Consider the following 16,084-nt stretch of genomic DNA (forward strand, 5'->3'; position numbering starts at 1 on the left):
TCCCAGGGTCTCCTGCCCTCGGGATGTCTCACCTGCAGCATCCGAAGTGCACCCTGAAACCAACGGAAGGGAACAGAACTTCGACCCTCCAAAAACTGTGGTTTTTGTGGTTTTGTCCACAGTGACTCGGGCCCCTCCGCTTTCCAGAATTCCCAGGACCGTTTGCAATCATTCTCGGTGGCTTAGAAAAGCAGCCATCCATCTCACTGCGAATACCCTGAGTGGGTCCTTCTGCCCAGGGCTCCTACCCCTCCCGTACCTGCCGCCTCTTTTCCAGCCGCTCAGGCGCCGCCGCCCCCCAGAACCCCATCCAGCCCGTGAGCACCTTCCTCTCAACTCCAGGGTTCGATGGTGAGGCTGCTGGACAGGGACCGTCAGGACAGGGAACAGTTCTGTTAGGAGAGAACTTCCTTTTCAGGTTAAAAACGTATCGACCGGGGAGCCTGGGTGGCTCAGTCGGTTAAGCCTCCGGCTTCGGCTCAGCTCAGATCTCACACTTGTGGGTTCGAGCCCCGCATCAGGCTCTGTGCTGACAGCTAGCTCAGAGCCTGGAACCTGCTTCCAGCTCTGTGTCTCCTTCTCTCTCTGCCCTCCCCCTCTCATGCTCTGTCTCTCTCTGTATCAGAAAATAAATAAAACATTAAAAAAATTTAAAAAAACAACGTATCGATCTATTATCTATTTCTGTTTTATGATGAGTTCTGTTGAGGTTGGATGTGCATTTTATCCTTTGGAACGACGCTAAGGAAATTATCAAATGATGTTTCTTTTTGGAGCTTTGACTGCGGTAAATTAGATGAACTGATTTTCTAGGATTCGACCATCCTTGCATTTCTGGAACCCACTCTGCTTGGTCATGATGCTTTATCCCTCTGATGGGATGCTTAACTGAGGGATTCGTAATTTTGCACCACTATTTCTAAGTGACATCGACATGCATTTCCTCTTCCCGAGCTGTCGTTGGTGGATTTGGTATCAGTGAGAAACTTACTACGTGGAACTTGGAGCATCCCCTCTGTGAGCTGGAGCAGCTTCGTGTTGAGTATGGGCGGTGGCAGGGTCCTGCTTTGAAACACCCTCGGCCGTTATGTCTTCTTGTTTTAAGGAGACGTTGTGCGCGGCCCCAGCCCTGCCGGCAGCCGAGGCTGTGGTTAGACCCGCCCCTGCCGTTCCCGTTGGGATTCCGTGACACCCTTCAGCAGCAACGTCAGGAGACTTTGAAGAAATGAAGGTTTGGAGCCAGAAATTACACACAGCAAGGTCACGGCCGGGGAGGCAGAGAGCACGTGGCTGGCGGGTTCTGCTTTCATTCAGGCCAAGGGCGGGGACCTAGAGTTTCACAAGTTCCCTCTTCAGTGGTGAATTTAAAACATGAAAATGGGATTGACTGTTAGGGGTTTTTTTCCCTCAAAATGCCACTGAAATATGCACTTAGAAATGATTAAGATGGGGGTGTCTGGGTGGCTCAGTTAGTTCAGCATCCGACTCTTGATTTCTGCTCAGGTCATGATCTCGCGGTTTGTGTGATCAAGCCCAGCATCGGGCTCTGTGCTGACAATGCAGAGCCTGCTAGGGATTCTCTCTCTCTCCCTCTCCACCCCTTCCCCGCTCTCTCTCTCTTTCAAAATAAACAAACATTTTTAAATGGTTAAAATGGTACATTTTACCTTGTATGTATTTCAACACAATGTTTAAAAAGAAAAAGGAGAAGGAATACGTAAGAAATGTTATTTCTTAAAAATCCCAGACTTAGGGACATTTGTCAATTCTATCACTTTTATTACACTAATTTCCTCTCTTTATTTCTGTCTTCTGTTTTTCTTTGCTTTTTTCTATTGTTCTTAAATTTATTGAGTCATATACTTAAGTCATTGGTTTTCATCTCTTATTTATTCATATAAGTATTTAAGGCAATGTCTTTTCCTATTAAGAACAGCTTTGGCTGCATCTCATTAGCTCTGGTGAGTAGTACTGACCTTATAACCTCAAACCATCCTCCAGACAGCTCTCTTTTCTATAACATATGTGTTCCTAGAACACAGAGCACATCTGCCCACCAGGGCACATTCTCTATATTATGAAGTTCTGGCACAACACTGTGCAATATAAAAATAGCATGAGCTGTGTATGTACTTTTACATTTTCTAGTAGCAACATTACAACACGTTAAAAGAAACAGGCAAAGTAAATTTTAATATTTTATTTAACCCAGTTGTGAAGCCAAAATATTATGATTTCGACGATACAGTATTTCAATCAGTGTATCTTAATTTTCACTGACCACACTTTCAGTACTGAATAGCCACATACGCCTGGTGCAGATCTAGTATCCATGGCCTGGTCTCTCCGCCCATTTCTTAGCTCCCAGCCTGCAAGGTGCCTGTGGAAGGCACTGTCTTTCACACTGTATCCATGGCGCCTCTCCCATGTGAGGGCCGGGCAATGCTTGCCGAGTTGAGCGCTACATCTACCCTCCATTTATCCGTCTGCTGGCCCTCATTATCATTCATCAGTCCATCGGCTCCTCATGCCTACCTCCCATCTGCTGCAGTCCACGCCGGTCGCCACCAGCCCTGGACAAGGGAGCGTCTCCGTGGGTCTCTCAGCAGGAATATGTCTGTCTCGGCCTCAGGCTGTCTTACCGGAACCAAATCTTAGGAGCCCCAAGGAGCCAGTGACTCCAGGCTGGACATGCAAAAGACAGCCGGGCACACCTGCTATTCCTGAAGGGCACACGAGGGCATCGCTGGACAGAAGGTACCGCGAAAGACACCCAAGTACCCAGAATAGTGTCCCCAACAAAGACAATTCCAAAAAACTGCAGGGGCGCCTGGGGGGCTCAGTCGGTTAAGTGTCCGGCTTCGGCTCAGGTCATGATCTCACGGTCTGCGAGTTCGAGCCCCGCATCGGGCTCTGTGCTGCCAGCTCAGAGCCTGGAGCTGCTTCGGATCCTGGGTCTCCCGCTCTCTCTGCCCCTCCCCTGCCTGCCCTCTGTCTCTCTCTCTCTTAAAAACAAATGTTAAAAAACAACAACAACAACAAAGAATGGCGAAGGGTCAGTGGCAGAGACCGCCAGCTGCCATCCAATATCCACATATTCTTCCTTTATAACAGAACCCCCCCAACAGCAAGGGTGGCAATGAGCCCCACTAACAAACTCCAACTGTCAGCCGCCCCTGCACGGGGGGCCATGTAGCGTGACTCTGGTTATTGAGATACAAAACTAAGGGTTTTACATGTCAGAGAACTGCCTCTCCCTCTCTATCGCCCTTTTTTGTCTTCCTGCCTGGAACTCACTCAGGAAGCCTGGAGCAGCAGCAGCCTTCTTGTGACCATGAAGAGCAAACCTGCATGTGGAGGATGCCAGAGCGGAAACACGGAAGGCCTGAGCCCTCGATAATGGCACAGAGCCCCCACCATGGTCTGGGGATCCCAAATGCCGGACTTCTTGCCACATGAGACGATAGACATGAAGGGGGGAAAAGGGGCTTCTCTTGTTGACGTCACCGCTGGCTGGTCTGTCACTTGCAGCGGATGCAGTCGCCGCCTGACACAGGCCAGGGCACGTCCTGTCACTCACTCCGACGCCGAGGCCCGAGTGCCTCTTCTGAGCCGGGCAGGCACCATGAGGCTGTAGGTGGTAGGTGGCGACTCTGTGCAGAGGCCCGTGCCCATCAGAACGCACCCATTGGGAATAAAGAAACAACACAAACTGGCACAAGAGGGGCAAAAAAGAAGTCTATGGACCGGGGTAACCGGAAGGGGTCACATGGCACCGGCAGAATCTGGCCTTCCTCCACGGTCCCGTGTTGGCACCAGCCCCCCGCTTCTGCCCTCTCCGCCAGGGCACCCCGACCCCAGGGGCGGCAGCGAGAGCCCAGATTCTGGCTCACAGACCAAACGGTGAACCTCAAATGTGCGCGAGAGCGCCAGTCCAGGTGCCGGGTGCACACCCAGGAGACCGAGACAGAGGGGTCTCCCGGGACAGGGGGTCGGCCCTGGGCAAGCGGGAGTGGTTGGCCCCCCTCCCTCCTTTGAGAGACGAGCAGGACAACATACGTGAGTCTTCTTAAAGGGATCAGTAAAATCACGCATAATGTTACAGAGAACTGGACGTCGTCTTCCCTAAGAGCGAGAACACCTCCTCCCCGGACCCCACCATCAGGTTCTCGACGCGGTGGGGACGTGAGCTCTGTTGGGGACTGGCTCACACAGCCGCCTTCCGGCCCCGGATGAATCAATGCACAATAAACACCCCCTCCACCGCCGCCGTGCAGACTCCCCGGGTTGGCATCCATAAGAAAAGGCCCTCATGTACCAACCGCCCCCAGACACCCCCTATCTCGTGGGGTCAGCCCCACCCCCAGAAGGTCACGGCTCAGCTGACCGGCTCTCCTGTCGCTGCGGTGGCCTTGAGCATGGAAGGTCTTCCGGGAGCAAAACAAGATCTCGGTGTCCGTGACTCATGGGGTCCCGCCGCGTCCCCGCTCAGGCCTGTGGTCCCTCTGGTCCCTCTGCCAGGACGCTGCAAGGCGAGGTGGGTGGCCGGGGCTTCCCAAGTCTGCTCGCCCAGGTCAGCGACACCAGCTCTCTATGAGTCTGCTCTGACAGACGTCCCCAGTCCTGGGCCGCCAGGCGCCAGCCTCCCGAGGACCCCCTGTCCCTGCCCGTGCTTCTCCATCTGGGGGGCCCGGCCATCGTGTTTGCTAAAATCTGCAAGTGGTTAGAACCAGCCAGCAGGCCGAGAACCGCTCCCACGCGGGGTGTGACGGGCAGGCGGAAGGTCCGGGTTCCGGGGTCTGAGTCAAGGTTGCCGCCTGCCCGCCTTCTGAGGTGTGTCTCGGCCACACGCTTACAAGTACCGAGGAAGAGAGGGCCCTGGGTCCCTGCCCTCCCTCCGACACTGTCCAGCAGGGTGCAGGCGGCGAGCCCCCACCCCTCCTCCCACCCTCCTCCTACCCTGCTGAGGAGGGAGGTGGGGCTTCTTGGGCCCATTTTAGAGACAGAGAAAGAGAATTTACACAGTCGGCAGAGCTGGGCTCCAACGCAGGTGCCGCCTCTGTCCTGAAGCCCTCCGGGGCTCTGCTCCGGGGAGAGCAGGGCAGCTGACTGCTCTCACTAGCACCCTCTGGGGGGGCACGAGGGGGCCGAGGAGCAGGGCTGGCCTGTGGTGTGGCCGCCTCTGTCCCGGGACCCACACAAGCCCTGGGGCTTGTCCCCACTTCCCCCTGCAAACACACTTACAAAGACCTGGAGGCAGAGTGTCTGAAAGCAAGACCCACCCTCAGGGCTGCAGCCCCCTCCCTCCAGCTGCAGCCTCGGAACCTGACGGCCCCTTGGTCCCGTCCTTGGACGGGCTAGTGACCAGGACACCGCCGGGCCTGCCCTGTCCCACAAGCCCTCAGCTCAGGACCGGGCCCCTCTGGGGCAGCGCCCTCCTGGCCGCTCAGAGTCCTCCTGCCCTAGTCCTCCTTGGGCTTCCGGGCGCGCCGTCGGGCCAACTTATAGTCTATGAAGGCGCCGAGGCAGGACCAGAGAAGGAAGCGGGCCAGCAGGATGACGACCAGCAGGGCCATGAGCGGGTCAGGGCCCACGCTCCCCGCCGACCCCGGGCCCATGGCCGGGCTGCGCGCCGCCCCCCTCCCCGCGCCCCAGCCTCCCGGTCAAGGGCCCCGCGCCCCGCTCAGCCCGAGCGCAGTCCCCGGCCGACAATGGCCGCTTTGTGAGCGGCGAGCGCCCCCCTCCCCGCCCGCTCCCGCTCGCCAGCGCTGACGTCACCCCCAGGCCCTGGCAGCTGCCGGGCCAGGCGGGCCACCTTCTCGGCGCTTCCAGCCGCCCACACCCGCGCTTCCGGCCCGCAGACAATCAGGCCCTTTCTCTGTGCAATTAGCTATCACTCGGGCGGCGTGGGGAAGGGGGACGTGAGAGGAGCCCCCCCCCGCCGCCCCCCCGGCCCTCGAGAAGGTCCGTGGGGTCCGCGGGGTCCGCGCGCGCTGCCACCTGCGGCGGCGACAGACTGGCTCACTCCCCGTTCACCCTGCGGCCCCGCCTGAGCTCCCCTCCCCCACCCCCTGCGGAGGCCCTGGACCAGCTCGCCCACCCCCCTCCCCTGCGGGAGCTCCCCTCCCCACCCCCACAGCCTGCACAGGACCGCCCAGCGGGGTCCCTTCTCACTCTCACCGTCCTTGATCAAGCAGGTCCCACCGAGGGCTGGCTGGTGGCCTCAGCCTCAGCCTCTCTGGGCGCAGACCCTGGAGGGAAGGTGAGGCAGAGGGCTGGGGCCTGCTCCAGAAGGGCCGGCGTGGTGGGTGCGGATCCAGGGACCAGCACCCAGCTCAGCGCGGGGCCTCCATATCCACGACTGCCCTCGTGCCACCAGAGAGGACGCCCTGAGAAGTGTCCCCATACCGTGGCTGAAGGGACAGCCTCACCCGCCCCCCCACACACAGGTGTGCTCGCACGCACGCCCCTGCCCACCCCCCACCCCCACCTTTCCCAGCCTCGCTCTCCCTGGGAGAAAAGACCTTTTGGGCACCATCCAACCCTACGGCCTCAGAAGGTAAAGGGGCCCCACCTGGAGCTCAGGGGCCCGGCGGGAGGAGCCCAGGGTCTCCCAAAGCCGCGCCCTGCGGGGGCCAGCGTGTCCTCTCCACCCACAGGGTCCTCCAGGACTGCGGCCACCTGAAGCCAGTTCCTGAATTTCTTCTTCACTTACAAAATAAGAAGGTGCCCCTTCCAGCCTTTCCAGAAGGTTCTAAGGAATAAATGCAAAGGCTTTGACCAGGAGGTAGTCTCAGACGCACAGTGGAGTGTGGAGGCAGCCACATTGGTGATAAGGTGATAAATAAGCTAAGCGAGCGTGTGTCCAGTGCTCTCTGCGGGCCAGACCCAGGAGGAGGGCGCCCTCCCTCAGGCTCACCCCTGCAAGCTCAGAGTCGCCCCTTCTGGAAGCGCACCGGGCCCTACATTGCTCTCTGCGTGGAGGACGACACAGGCGAGCGGCCACCGGGGGACCCAGCGCATCTGCAGCCACGACCCCCCCCCCCCCCAGGGAGCACTCAGCTCCGGACTGACCTGCCTGTGCAGAGGTTGGAAGATGGCTTCAGACTTGACCCGAGGACTTGCGGGAGCCCGGCGTGGAGGCAGGAATCACAGAGGGCGTTCTGAAGACGTGGCCGTTTGCTGAGGGCTTCTAGAATGTTGCAGAAAGTCCTCAGGGGCATTCAGGAGCTGCCTTCCTGGACGTACCTGTCTGCATGTGGAGCGAGGTCCCAGGGGAAAGCAGCCATGAACTTGGGGAGGGAGGAGAGTCTGGCTTCTGAGCAGGCATTTTGCTTACCTGCCTGGTCGGCGTCTCCAGGGGGGCGTCCTGGGCAAACCCGAGGCACCGGGCGCACGCCAGCTCTGGACCTGGCAGGTGGGGACAAGGTGGCCTTGGGTAAATCCCTCTGTTTGCCAAGCTCACACGGGACCCACAGAGTCAACAGTGTCCGGTCACGTGGCATCCACACACCCAGACGCTCTGGGATCACGGGGGGCCTCCCAGATTCTGCTCAGACGCCCCTGGGCCCCGGAGTAGTGAGGCCAAGGTCAGCACGCCCTTCGGGAGAGGAAGCAAATGTCCCCAGCCCCTGGACGGTGTCACAGCTGTGCCCACGGCTGACTTCTCCAGGGAATGGAACCTGACACAGCAGGTGCGGCAGACCTTAGACGGACCAGGTGGCCGTCACCCACGGGAGACAGTGATTTGGGGATGAGACAGCGCATCAGATAGGCCAGCTCTGGGCAAGTGTCACTCAGCTCCTACCATGTCCCATGGAGTGGGCGCTGTGTGCTCCCCACTCTACTCATTTTATAATTAGAGATGACTGGCTTGGGGCAAGGGCGGGGCCATACCCAGGTCCCCAGGACCCTTCACCCATCTCTGTGCCCCCCCCCCGCCGCGGCCCCTAGCTTCAGTATCCATTTGCCTCCCACGTGAGTCTCCTCCAGGGAACGCACTGTGGACCGACGGTGGGGGGTGGACGCCCAGGTCCCCTGCAGATCAGGACTAATTCAAAGCCAAAGGCAGACCCCAGAATTCTGCTCAAGATCACCGTGAACCTGGGACTATGCACAAAGTCACACCTCCTCTCAGCTTCCCCCTTTCCTCCTGCCTCCCCCCCTGCCCTCCCCTTGACCAAGATGACAAGCGTCTCACTTACAGGGAGTCAGAGCTGAGCAGGGGGCAGCTCCAGCCTGGGGCCACCGCGGACGGACCAGAAGACCCACATCAAAGCAGGAGTGCAAAGAGCCAAAGGGGTCTTCCTCACCCAGTGGCCGACCATTGAGGCGCATAGACAAGTCCTCCCGCATTGTCCCCTAAGAAAATGGCAGGTGACCCTTTCCTCGAGTGAGGTCCGAATAGGAAGGCTGGGGATGGAGGCACAACCCAGTCCCCTCCCCAGACCAGCTCTGGCCGCAGGTGACAGCCCCGGAACCAGCCCCAGGGGCCCCATTCCGGTTGGTGGCTCTCATCGGGGTGCCCTGCAGTGACACTGTGTCCTCTCCCCCGGGATCCGGCAGGCCGATCACCCCGGTTTCGGTCAGTTGGCTGAGTCTGCTTTTCACTTTGATCACGGCGCTGACATCTCTGAAATCTCTGACGTGTGTCTAGCCCGCGAGCTGTCACCAGATCCCCTGTCCTGGCACCTAGAAGGCACCCAGCAGGAAAGTGTCACAGGCACCGGGGCTATGAGCCCGAAGTGAAGGAAGCACGTGTTTCCTTTAGACCAGGATCCGCTGGAAGTCTAAAACCACCAGCCATGACTGTGCCAAGAGCGGGGTGCTCGGAGCCGCTGGAGGCTTACTGACAATCATCATTATTTTTTCTTTTTCTCCAAGCAACACACGCTTGCTCTTACAAAAAGCAAACACCACAGAAATATGCGAGTTAGGAGAGAATGAATGTCAACTATTTCTGCCGTGATAAGCACGAGGTACTGGAGACACCAGGACCAGGGCGTACCGGGGGTGAGCGCCCTGGAAAGGTCTGCAGCCGGTTTCCCTCCTGCCCCGAGAAAACCCCATCTCAATCCGCTCAACTCAACAGAACGTGCGTTTCTAAACCCGGTTTCTACTGAAACGTGCTGTTCGGAAGTCAGAGACGGGTGAAAATTAATTTTCTTTCTTCCGGCACCACCAAAGAAGATTCAGATCCCAAACGGAGGGGCGGGTGGGGGGTGGGGAGAGTGGCCCAAGCCTCCTCCCTGGGCGGGACCCCCAGCGCAGGCCGACCTCTCTCCCGAACGAGGGATGGCCCCAGGGCCTTGGAACGTCCCGCTGCAGGCAGAAGCCAGGCCCGGGAGAATGCACTTGGGCAGAGTCCCACCGCTGCCCGTCTCACATCCGAAAGCCGGCGTGTGACTTTGCTCAAGGTGATCAGACAGCTGGTCAAGGACGCCGTCAGGAACAGAACGAAACTCCAGGTAAGTCAGCCACGTCCAAGAAGCCAATGCAGCACCGGATTAAGGCTCACAAAGGAACACAATTCATTCAGCCTGCCTTGTCAGAATTCCTAATAACCCTGCTCCCTTTTCCTCACCTCCGGCTGAGCCCAGGACGGGAAGGGACAACGCGAACCCCACTCGGCACGTGGGGGGCCACACATCGGGCGTGCCCGGCGCCTGCAGCGTAGGCGAGCGCTGCGTGGCCAGAATGCTGTGCTTTCACGAATGTCTCGGCGCAGGAGGGGCCGAGCGGCCGCCGAGCCCGGCCGGGAGCGTGTGCCCCCGAATGAGAGTCTGCACGTTAGAATACGGGACGTGGGGGCCCCAGGGAGGAATGTGAACCGTTTTTGCTTCACTCTTCGGGGTGTGGGAGGGAGACGCCTCTTCCGCAAGGCCCGTCCCGGCGGGGCTTCTGGTCTCCCCACCCACCCCCGTCACTTCATTTTCCACGGCCTCAAGTAGGTCAGAGGCAACCAGAGCCCCTTGCAAATGCTCGGCGTCAACCGATACCATTCCTTAATACCGTGGACGCTGCTAAAAACAAGACCCTTATTTTTTTTAACCAATGAACGCAGACAGCTTTCCCAGGCCTGGGAGTGCTCTTTCATTGAGTTAACGGTCCTGGGGCTTCCGGAGAGGCACCTTGGCAGCCTCTGTGGGGACGCACCTGCTGTGCCTACAGACCTCAGGGAGCCCCTTGCTCTTCACGGGGAGGCGGGGGGCAGAGAGACCAAGGAGGGGTCTGCTTTGCGGCCCTGAGGCCTTTGCAAAAATAAAACCGGCAGGAATTTTGAGGGGAACTCGAAGGAAGGGTTCCTCCTTGAGCGTCCAGATGCTCGAGAAATACACAAAATAAAGGTTTTCCCAGAGATGAAAAAAGAAAAAAAAGAGAGAGAGGCGATGGTATTATGTTTATTTTTTTAAAGATAAAAGTGTGGTGAGTGGAGAAAGATCGCGGTGGCTTCCCAGGCGCCCCTGGGGCTCGAGTCCCTTTCTCGCATCTATTTCTAAACTTGAAAGGCAGGCAGAGGGTGCGGACAGGGCTCGGAGACGGGCCGGGGGGCCGCAGGCGTGAGGACTCCGTGGGCGCTCGGGGTGGACTGAGCCACGGGAAAGCCTGCCGCCAAATCGGCGTCACGTGAGAACGGCCCGCCCCGCAGAGGCCGGACGCCCACAGCTCGTGTCCTCCCGCCTCCCGGCGTCTCCGCGGCCAGCAGTGGGTGACGGCGGCTCAGGCCGGCCCAGGCCGCCCGGCCCCCCGACTCGCGCCGGGGTCTGTGCTGGGACCTGTCGGCAAGCTCAGCCCCGGGGCTTCCCACCCCGCTTCCGCCCCGGGACGCACGGCCACCACGGCCCCCGCAGTCCAGTCGCCACGACGGAAGAGGGCAGAGGCCGTATGTGAGGGGAAAGGAGCGGAGGGGCCGTGAGCGGATGAAGGACATCCGTGCGCAGACCCAGAGCGCGGCGCCACGCGGGGAATCAAGCGCACCTGGACCGCTTTAGTCGGGTCCGCTCTGCCGTGAAAGAAGATTGACCAAGCCAGCTGCCCCGCGGGGCCACACGGAGAGGCCCCAGGGCCGGTCAGCAGGAGCGAGGGCGGAGTCTCCGTCACCCCCGTGACCAGAGGTCGCTTAGCGGGGTGTCCCCTACGCCGTGGGATGCAAAGCAGGCGCTGGGGTTTGTGCAGGTTCGTCAGGAGATGCTCAAAGCCCAGGACGCCTAGAGCGGCTTTGGCCGTGAGGGTGGCTCGTGGCTGCAAGGGTCCAGATCCTCAGTTACGGGACGTCCAGGACGATTGTCACAGAAGAGAGGGACTTAGAAGCAGCCGGAGAGGCAAGGCGGAGGTGAGGTCCCGGGGACAGAGGGACCCTCCGCTGGCCTCTCAACAGCAACAGGGAAGCAGAAAGTGTGCGTTCATGTGTTCCGAGTGTTAGAGCAAAACGGTCACCTAGAACTGTACATTCAGGGGTGCTCGGGGGGCTCAGCGGGTGAACGTACGACCGCGGCTCAGGTCATGATCTCGTGGTTCGTGGGTTCGAGCCCCGTGTCGGGCTCTGTGCTGACAGCTCGGAGGCTGCAGCTGCTTCGGATTCTGTGTCTCCCTCTCTCTCTGCCCCTCCCCAACTCATGCGCTCTCTCTCAAAAATAAATAAACATTAAGAAAAATCAGAAGTGTCCATTCAACCACAAATGTTTAAGTAAGCACATACACCAGAGTTTGGGGAATTTATCTGTGAGTGCACGTGCTGGGGGAAAGGGAATGCATAGCTTGAACTTTACAAGAGAAGCGCCTCCTTATTTTCTGAAGTGGCGCCCCCCGGTCCACTGCCCAGGGCAGCCTGCAGGTGCTCCCGAAGGGCGGGTGCTCCCGTAGGTGCTCCCACAGGCTCAGTGCTCCCGAAGGGCGGGTGCTCCCAAAGGGCGGGTGCTCCCATAGGTGCTCCCACAGGCTCAGTGCTCCCAAAGGGCGGGTGCTCCTACAGATGCTCCCGCAGGGTAGGTGCTCCCGCAGGCTCGGTGCTCCCACAGGCTCGGTGCTCCCGCAGGGCTCCGCAGCCTCGGCAACACGGCCTCTGCGCTCAGTCCACTGGGCGGAAAACGCCATCCTGTTGGTCCGGTTTCATCTCCCATGAAGTTACAGTGGAGTCTCTGGCTAACGGGCTGCTCCCTTTCCTTCCTGACTGTTAGGCATTCTTCATCGACTCCCCCTGTATCTTATGTTCTGGGTCCAGAAGGTCTGGAATCTGGCTCCTCACTGGCCCAGCCCCGCCAGAGTCAGAGATTTCTAGAGACAGCACATGGCTGGTCCAGGAGCGCGCCTCTCCTCTCCTTAACCCCAGGCGCCCCCTTTGTCAGGCTCCCTCGCTCTGAGCTCCAGTCCCCTGGCCTGACCACCCCGGACAGGTGCCACACCCCTGGGGACAGCCTCAGTGCCCCGGGCTGCCGATCCTCGCCCTGCCTCGCCCGTTCCTGCCCAAAGAGACGGCAACAGTGATTGCCGCCCACCTCTCCCTGCCGACTGACCCTGGCGCCTCCCCACACGGCCCCCACGGCCCCCATGGCCCCGGACGGCCCCCACGGCCCCCACGGCCCCCACGGCCCCCACGGCCCCCACAGCCCCGGACGGCTCCCTCCTCTTAGGATCTGTGGGAAACGGACTTTCTTTTCAATACCAACCATCTCCTGGCCTGTGGACCTTGTCGTCCTTAGTAATACAGCCTGTCTTAAAGCACCCACCCCCTTGATGCTACTTCTGGGTCCGTTCTACACATTACCTATCTCCTCGGTCGGCAGTTTGCCTTTTCATGCTTTCCATAATGTGGTTTGTTAAGTGGTCATTCGTGTACATATTTTTTATTTATTTAGAGAGAGAGAGAAAGAGAGAGCGCGCACAAGCAGGGGAGGGGCAGAGAGAGAGGGAGGGAGAATCCCAAGCAGGCTCCGCGCTGTCAGCGAAGAGCCCGATTCAGGGCTCGATACCAGGAATCGTGAGATCATGACCTGAGCTGAAACCAAGAGTCGGACCTTCACCGACGGAGCCCCCAGGCGCCCCTCTATCGTGTTTCGATACACATAAACGTCAAATGTATCAATTATATCAAAGACCCAACCAAGGACAGTAATGCAAGAAAAGTTAACCACGGAGACTGAGAAAGAAGACACGATGCCGTCATTACTGCCCCCCTGCAGAGGCGGGGGCGGGGTCAGAGGACACGTCACAGACAGCTCTCAGGAGGGGACACGCCCACGGCCAAAGCAGGGCATGCGGTCGTGGCTCACGATCTGTCCTGGCTGGCGGGGAGCAGTCAGGTTCTCCTGCTGGCTTTGAAGAAGTAAGCCACCGTGTTGTCAGAGGAGGGGCCGCCTGAGGGAGCGTCCAGGAGCCAAGGCCAAGCGTGGCTGGCCCCTGCTCACAGCCAGCGAGAAGACGGGGAAGACTCGCTCCTCCAACTGCAAAGCAGTGAATCCCGTCAACAGCATTGACCTTGGACGTGGATCCCTCCCCAGAGCCTCCTGGTGCCACCTTCACCCTGGTCTCTGGTGACACCCCGAGCAGAGAACTTCCATCCTGAAGAGCCGTGGGCTAATCAGCGGGTGTGACTTAGGCCACCGTGTGTGGCGATTTGACCCGCGGCGTAGGTAACGGATACAGACCCTGGCGGAGGGCCGCCGTCCCACCGCGCGCCCGGAGCACTTAGACCCCGAGATACGCGGTGGAGAACACTGCCGACCACCAGAGACCCCCAACCACACGCCGCACACAAAAACCAGCTCCGAGTGGTTGAACAATTCAACCGCAAAAGGCAAAACCATAGGCTTTGGGAGGACACACCGAGGGACCTCTCACTGCCGCTGGGCGGGGCTGTCTTCACGACACCAAGCCACGCACAAACCATGCAAACCGTAAGAGAAAAGTGGGATCAATTTATTTTCAGGCAAGCAAGACTTAAGCTCTTTGACACGAATAGACAATCTCAGAAAAATACATTTCAGGCCAAAGAGAAATGATCGCAGAAGGAAAATGCGAGAGGCAAGGAGGGGAAAAAAAAAAAAAAAACCATGGGCAAAACACATGGGGGAAAGGTGGGTAAATATAATCAAACACCGACTGTATAAAACCAGAAAAACCAGGTCCAACTTGGGGACGTTAAGATTAGAAATCAAACGTGTGATAGACTGTGTGTCAGTCGGAAGAGAGGGAATGTACTCAGAGGCCTTGCGTCCTTGGAAGGACGTGAAATACCAATTCACGACGCCGGTGAACATCTCCGGGGTCACCACCGAGAGACCAGAGATTGGCTATCTGAGGTCCGAAGCCGTAGAGGAGGAGAGAATCAAATGAGAAACAAAGCCAACAAGCTAAAAGCCACAGAAGGAGAGAAGAGACGGGCACGCGCAAGCCCTGAATAAAGGGCCGTGGTGAGGCCGCTGCGCCAAGGTCACGCAGAACAGAACAGCGCCTGCTCTGAACTTGCCCTTGGGACAAGACGCGGGGCTGACCCTCACCTCCCGGACTCTCGGGCTTCGGCTCTGATGCCGGTTCTGAGGGAGGCCCCAGCGGCCTCCCGATCCAGGCCTGGTCCTCGAGCCGCCCTCCATCTCCCAGGTCTCCCAGGCCGAGGCGCAGTCCACCCCCGTTATTCGTGGGTCCCCTGTCTGCAAAGTCACCCGCTCACTAAACTGTCTTCCTCCCAAATCAGCACATGTGGCACTTTGGGGTCACTTCCAGGCGCAGGGCGCCGCGGCGGCTGACGCGCACGTCCCCGGCCCAGGTCAAACAAAGCCCAGAAGGCCTTGCGTCGACGCCTGTGGGCCGTGGGGGGCGGGGGCGTCTGTGTAACACACGACAGCACAGAGAAGTGGCCCACGGCGGGTCTGCAGGCTCTTCCCCCGGTTCCGCTCGGCCAACTTGTCCAAGGACGGTTTTCTGCTGCCGCAAGTTCTCTCCTAAATCGATCTCCACACACGCCCTTCTGCCCCTACGTGACCTTGACGGAGCCCAGAGCCGGCTCCTTCGGCACCACGGACCCGGAGCCTCGGCACCAACAGAGGGGAGTCGCTGCCCTTGGAGGGAGCTCCTCTCCGTCCTGCAGCCCGTGGGCTTGGACACCAGGCAGGCCCGGGCCTGTGTGCAGACGAGACACCGCAGCCCTCGGGCCCCAGGCCCCACGTCGCACGCCGGCCCCTTTCCCAGAGTGCACGTGGGACCCTGGGTGAGGCCACGGGAAGGCAGTACCTAAGTGCAGATGTGCACAAAACCCTCTGTGAGACGGAAGTCGCCGCGGTCATCGGGAAATCTGGCCGACCCCGGGGAGCCCAGAGGAGGCGTCCCCCACGCCGGCCGGAGCGCCCCTCCCAAGCCCCCACCCCAGTTCCGACGTTCCCCGCCCGGGGAATCTGAAACTCCGCGCAGGGTGGGCTAAGCCTGCACGATGCGTCTAAGGTTTCACGTGAGTCCGCACCGGCCGGGGGTGGGGACACCGGGCCCCCAGCTGAGCCCGTTACAAGAAGCCCAAAGGACGGCGTCCCCTCCGTGAGGAAAGAGCCCCTTCGGTCACAAGGGAGAGTCTGTGAGGCCTGTGGTCCTCCGGCTCCTAAAATCTCTTTTCGTTTTCTACTATTTATCCTGAGCTTCGTTTCAGGAGCAGGAAGAGAAGCAAAGGAAACCAGGGATGAAGGTAACCCTCGCAAGGGCGCCCGTCTCTCCCCTGACATTTCCTGTTGAGCAAATGTCTGGGGCCCCGCACGGCCCCGGGCCGCTGGCTCCCAAAGTCCCCAGGCCACCCCAGCGCTGGGACCGAGGACGGCGTCAGAAGGCCACAGGGGCTGCGGGCATGTGGGCACTGTGCCCCCCAAAGACGCAGGAAGCAGGGCGTCAAAGGCAGGCGGGCAGCAGGGGGTCCAGCCACCTGCTGGAGGGACGAGCTGAACGGAGGCCTCAGGACCGGACGGAGCCCCTCCCGGCCCACTCGGCACCTGCCGCACTGGGAACCTCTGCCCCCGGCCCCGGGCCCTCGATGAGCCGGTCCAGAGATGCCACACCCGGCCCAGAGCACCCATGATGCCTCCGCGTTTGGAACAACCACCAAGTACGT

General features: G+C 59.5%; 1 protein-coding gene across 1 annotated transcript; it reads right to left on the bottom strand.

The window, feature by feature from the left end:
- Positions 1–4,394: 4,394 nt before the first annotated feature.
- On the bottom strand, positions 4,395–5,618 carry SMIM38 (small integral membrane protein 38). The gene has a single exon (XM_029957346.1). It carries the CDS (start codon positions 5,616–5,618, stop codon positions 5,463–5,465), a length of 156 nt encoding a protein of 51 aa, XP_029813206.1. The 3' UTR covers positions 4,395–5,462.
- Positions 5,619–16,084: the final 10,466 nt, after the last annotated feature.

This window comes from Suricata suricatta, chromosome 11, assembly GCF_006229205.1.
Source record: "Suricata suricatta isolate VVHF042 chromosome 11, meerkat_22Aug2017_6uvM2_HiC, whole genome shotgun sequence".
Taxonomy (NCBI): Eukaryota; Metazoa; Chordata; class Mammalia; order Carnivora; family Herpestidae; genus Suricata; species Suricata suricatta.

Bases quoted from the DNA above. Each gene is read 5' to 3' on its own strand.
- SMIM38 (XM_029957346.1), bottom strand. From the start codon at position 5,618: ATGGGCCCGGGGTCGGCGGGGAGCGTGGGCCCTGACCCGCTCATGGCC.